Source organism: Salvelinus alpinus, chromosome 5, assembly GCF_045679555.1.
Source record: "Salvelinus alpinus chromosome 5, SLU_Salpinus.1, whole genome shotgun sequence".
NCBI lineage: Eukaryota > Metazoa > Chordata > Actinopteri > Salmoniformes > Salmonidae > Salvelinus > Salvelinus alpinus.
In genome coordinates, this window is record NC_092090.1 from 21,694,690 (window position 1) to 21,698,982 (window position 4,293).

Consider the following 4,293-nt stretch of genomic DNA (forward strand, 5'->3'; position numbering starts at 1 on the left):
TTCAAGTGAGTACTGGACATTGTGTTGAGGTGTATCATATCACACACCTTTAAGCCAGGGAATCAATAGGAGATGAATGGACTGGAACAGATGAGTGTTTCTCTATAATGCCCCAGTGTGTGTGTGTGTGTGTGTGTGTGTGTGTGTGTGTGTGTGTGTGTGTGTGTGTGTGTGTGTGTGTGTGTGTGTGTGTGTGTGTGTGTGTGTGTGTGTGTGTGTGTGTGTGTGTGTGTGTGTGTAATGGCTCTGTGAGCCAGACCCCCCCCCCACCCCCCACCCAGTGAAAAAACGGTATCATGATTATTTTTGTATGTCCTGTGTTATGTATGGTAAGTGTTTTTATGCAGCTGTTTATGACGTAAATTCTGCGCTTCTCTTTGTGTAAACTGTGAGCAATAATATATAAAGTTGAAGTCAAAGAGGAATGGAGCCTTTATATGATCATTATTATTATTATTATTATTATATTAGCTTCAGTATTAGAACATTTTCCTTCTCTATTTCACTGTATATTAGGTTTGTGAAGGAAAAATGAGACACGGGGTTGTTTTGTAATGCATATCAGTGATTAGACATTTTAATTGTGGTGAAATCACAATTGATCGCCAACTCAGTTAATATCACCGTTGAAATTCTATTGCGGGATTGTAATGGTCTCATTCAACGGGAGAAATGGCCCCTACAAGGAACCTTTTATTTAATAGCCTACAGTTGCCTTACGCAGTTTAATTGGTATATATTGAGGTGGGACTTGCAACAGAGTGAAAAACAACTTCATTATCTACAATTATAAATAGAGGGATTTTAAATCTGAACAATGGACAAAATAAGAAGCTATGGATGCAAGTGTAACGTGTGGGATTTCAACCCACCAGTTCAAATAACACAATTAAGAGTCATCCTTCAAACCATTCAAGATGTATTGAAGACTGGAGTTCCTCGCTATGGGTCTTGCAACCCAGCTAAATTACCTTACAGGCGGGGCTACTCGCTAGTATAAATGCAGAGGTCCGGCAGTCCGTTGCACATTTACTCACTCTGAACTTCTGACCCTCCATTTTGATCCCCTGCGCTCTCTTATTGCCGCCACGACTGCACAGCATTTACCACGCACCGCATCAGAACCATGGATAGCTCAGGAGTGCTGCTCCGACTGCTGTGCATCGGCCTGATGTCTGTTATGTGCCGAGGACAGGCGTCACATGAAGTTTCCGCAGAGGACTTTGGCGCGCAGAACTCTGCCGCGGCCGCAGAGAAAGAACTTGTAAGTTCATATAGGGAATCACTTTTGTTGTTTCAGTCTACGCTAGCATGTTGGTCCTGATCTATATATTCATGCACCACAGGTTCTCAATTTAATATCTAAATCTAAGTCGATATAATTCGAAATATAAATGCAATCTAAATGTTTGCTCATGATTGGATTATGGGCAACATAACCTTATTCAGCAGTTCGTCCTGATAAAGGTGTCCTTGAGAATCTGATTTATCCATCAGTTTTATCCATGGTTGAACACAGGGATGGAGCTAAAGATTTTGTCCACTGGCCAGCCGGGCTAGTAAAGCAACATTTATACTAGCCCGTCTGAAAAGTACCGGTCTCGGTCTAGCTGGCTATCTTAATTAATGTCCATCCCTGGTTGAACCTCTGGAACATGTCGCTAAATGTCAAATGAATGACACCTGAAGAGATAAAGTTCCACAAGAGGATCTTCTGGAAACAAAAATATAGCCTCTATAACACTGACATTGTCGTAAGGTAGTACATAAACTCATGGGGAAATTGCACTCATATAGGAGTATAGATTTTAAAACCCCCTTGAGAAAAGCAATGAGAAATTCCTTTGACCCTGTTTCCTTTACTCCGTGTCACAGGTGGATGCGATGGAGGCTCTTCTAGTGAAGATGCAGAGCCATCTGCCTTCCAATGAGAAGAGAGGCATGATCCGTCCTGTGAGTCCTAATAGGTTCCTGTTTAAAACTAATAACTTTTACCAATGTTATTTTTGAACAAATGGGAGGCGATGACTGCATTTAAAATCATCAGTACTTTTCAAGTATCAAAGGGGTGTTATAAACTGGGTGGTTCGAGCCCTGAATGCTGATTGGCTGAAAGCAGTGGTATATCAGACGTATACCATTGGTCTGACAAAACATGTATTTGTACTGCTCTAATTAAGTTGGTAACCAGTTTATAATAGCAATAAGGCACCTCAGGGGTTTGTGATATATGGCCAATATACCACAGCTAAGGGCTGTGTCCAGGTACTCCTCGTTGCGTTGGGCTTAGAACAGCCCTTAGCCATGGTATATTGGCCATATACCACACCCCCTCGGGCCTTATTGCTGAAATATATTAAAGGAGTTTATTTACTTGGAACAAAATGTGGATGCCTGTTATTAAAGGGGAATTTTAGGATTTTACAACTTTATGTTAGATAGTTCCTCACCCTGAAAGTAGTCCATGGGTCAGGAGAAGCTTTAATCCATGGTTTGGTTTTCTTTAAATATTCCCTATTTCAGCTAACTTTAGCCACCACAAGCTAACAATCAATAATAGTGGCATGTGAGCAGTTTTTTTTTGTAATGGCCAAATCACCTGAAATCAACTCAAATCAACTCCATATTTTATTTGATGTCACAGGCATTTGGCTTTTTTTGTAAAATCCTGAACGTCCCCTTTAAGCCCCCCATGTTTCTCCCACTCTGTATTATAGTCTGTGCACCATTTCAATGCAGTTCGATTGAAAGTTTATGTAAAACCAATTAACGAGTATAAGTTGTCAGTATAATTAAATGCAAGCGGAGAAATGCCAACAGCCTTTGATTTGAGTGCAATTATACAGCCTATTCTAGATAACCTAAGTCTAATTAACTGAAAGGAGGATGAGTCTAAAGAACCAGCGAACGCCGCTTCATTCATACAGCAAACTAATTAGAACTTTCATTACCATCGCTGACTAACTCTTTCTCTCCTAATTAAATGTGGTTTTTTTAGTTAAGGACTGTGTTTTGCGATAAAGGTACTTTGTGTTTCCTCTCTATATCTCTTTCTCTCTCTCCCTCTCTCTATCTATCTCTCCCCCTCCCTCTCTGTCTCTCAGTGTGGTATGGGTGACCGGTGTGCCTTGAGGCATGGACCCCGCATTGGGAAGCTCTGTGACTGTGGCAGAGTCAGCAGCTGCAACTCCTTCCTCCTCAAATGTCTCTAAACTCCCCCAAGGAGAAACACTTCACTAGAACCACCACATCCAACGCTCCAGCCAAGACAGAGGAATATCATCATCAACTTGTACCATCACCTGTATCCCAAATGATACCCTATTCCCTTTACGGTGCACTACTTTAGACCATGTCCCCAAGGGCTCCGGTCAATATTATTGCAATATATAGGGAATATTAGGAGTTTGCGACAAACCACTGTGCCCATAACCGCAAGGGATATGCAGCATCCACAAGCTGTAGGCCAACATTATGGCACTTGAGTTTTTTCTTGTTTTGTTCTTGTGTGTTGATAAAGTCGTTTCCATTTAAAGAGGAGCATGGAGGGGTTTTGTAACCCAGAAAGCATTTACAGCATGTGCACTCTAGACTGTCAAACAAATAAACATGTTGGTCATCTCACTTGTTTTGGATTTAGTGTTCTTATTTGAATACCTCAATGCAAAAATGGAAAAGGGATATTTGGGATCAAACTGTGACTTAATGAAATCATTCACTTTAAGATATGATGCCTTCCAGCTGTCATTAAGAACACAATTACAAAATAGTTCAACACATAGACCTACTATAGTCTGTTAATGTCGTATCTGTTTTTATCATGTAACACAATCTATGTGAGTCTCACAGTCTATCTACATTCCAGTGTCCTGTGTTGATCCAGGACATCTTCACCTCAAGGTCGTGTTCATAATGAAGACAACGGGAGGGAGGGACTACCTGAACATTTTGCTATGATGTGCTCCAATGAATATGACCCATGGTGGTGTTCATTAGGTACAACATTGAAGAAAACAAAGTGAAAAGGGGAGGTAGGACTATCTGAATTTGTCCAATAAGAAACCTTTTCATTGCATAATGTTTTCCTACGTAATGGCCTAATAATCACAACCCTGCCTTTTAGGACATCAGCGCACAGGAGAAACCAACCATTATGTAAACTAATGAGGAGGTTAGATATGATTCTGTTTGCTAGTCAATACAACTCAATGTCATCGTTCCATAAGACAACTGTAACCCGAAGGCTGTTCCTGGCCATAGCAAATATTTACATGGGTATCACAAACAAAACAC

The 4,293-nt window shown here is 40.8% G+C and overlaps 1 protein-coding gene across 1 annotated transcript; it reads left to right on the forward strand.

The window, feature by feature from the left end:
* The first annotated feature begins 1,010 nt into the window (after positions 1–1,010).
* cartl (cocaine- and amphetamine-regulated transcript-like) lies at positions 1,011–3,624 on the forward strand. The gene is made up of 3 exons (XM_071400968.1): positions 1,011–1,264; positions 1,876–1,953; positions 3,105–3,624. The coding sequence occupies exons 1-3, from the start codon at positions 1,127–1,129 to the stop codon at positions 3,210–3,212; spliced, it is 324 nt and encodes a 107-aa protein (XP_071257069.1). The 5' UTR covers positions 1,011–1,126; the 3' UTR covers positions 3,213–3,624.
* The last annotated feature ends 669 nt before the right edge of the window (positions 3,625–4,293 follow it).

What these genes read in the sequence shown, in the direction of transcription:
- cartl (XM_071400968.1), top strand. Translation starts at nt 1,127, where the DNA reads ATGGATAGCTCAGGAGTGCTGCTCCGACTGCTGTGCATCGGCCTGATG. An exon ending in CGGCCGCAGAGAAAGAACTT is followed by an intron (nt 1,265 to 1,875) that starts GTAAGTTCATAT and finishes TCCGTGTCACAG; the next exon opens with GTGGATGCGATGGAGGCTCT. An exon ending in AGAGAGGCATGATCCGTCCT is followed by an intron (nt 1,954 to 3,104) that starts GTGAGTCCTAAT and finishes TCTGTCTCTCAG; the next exon opens with TGTGGTATGGGTGACCGGTG.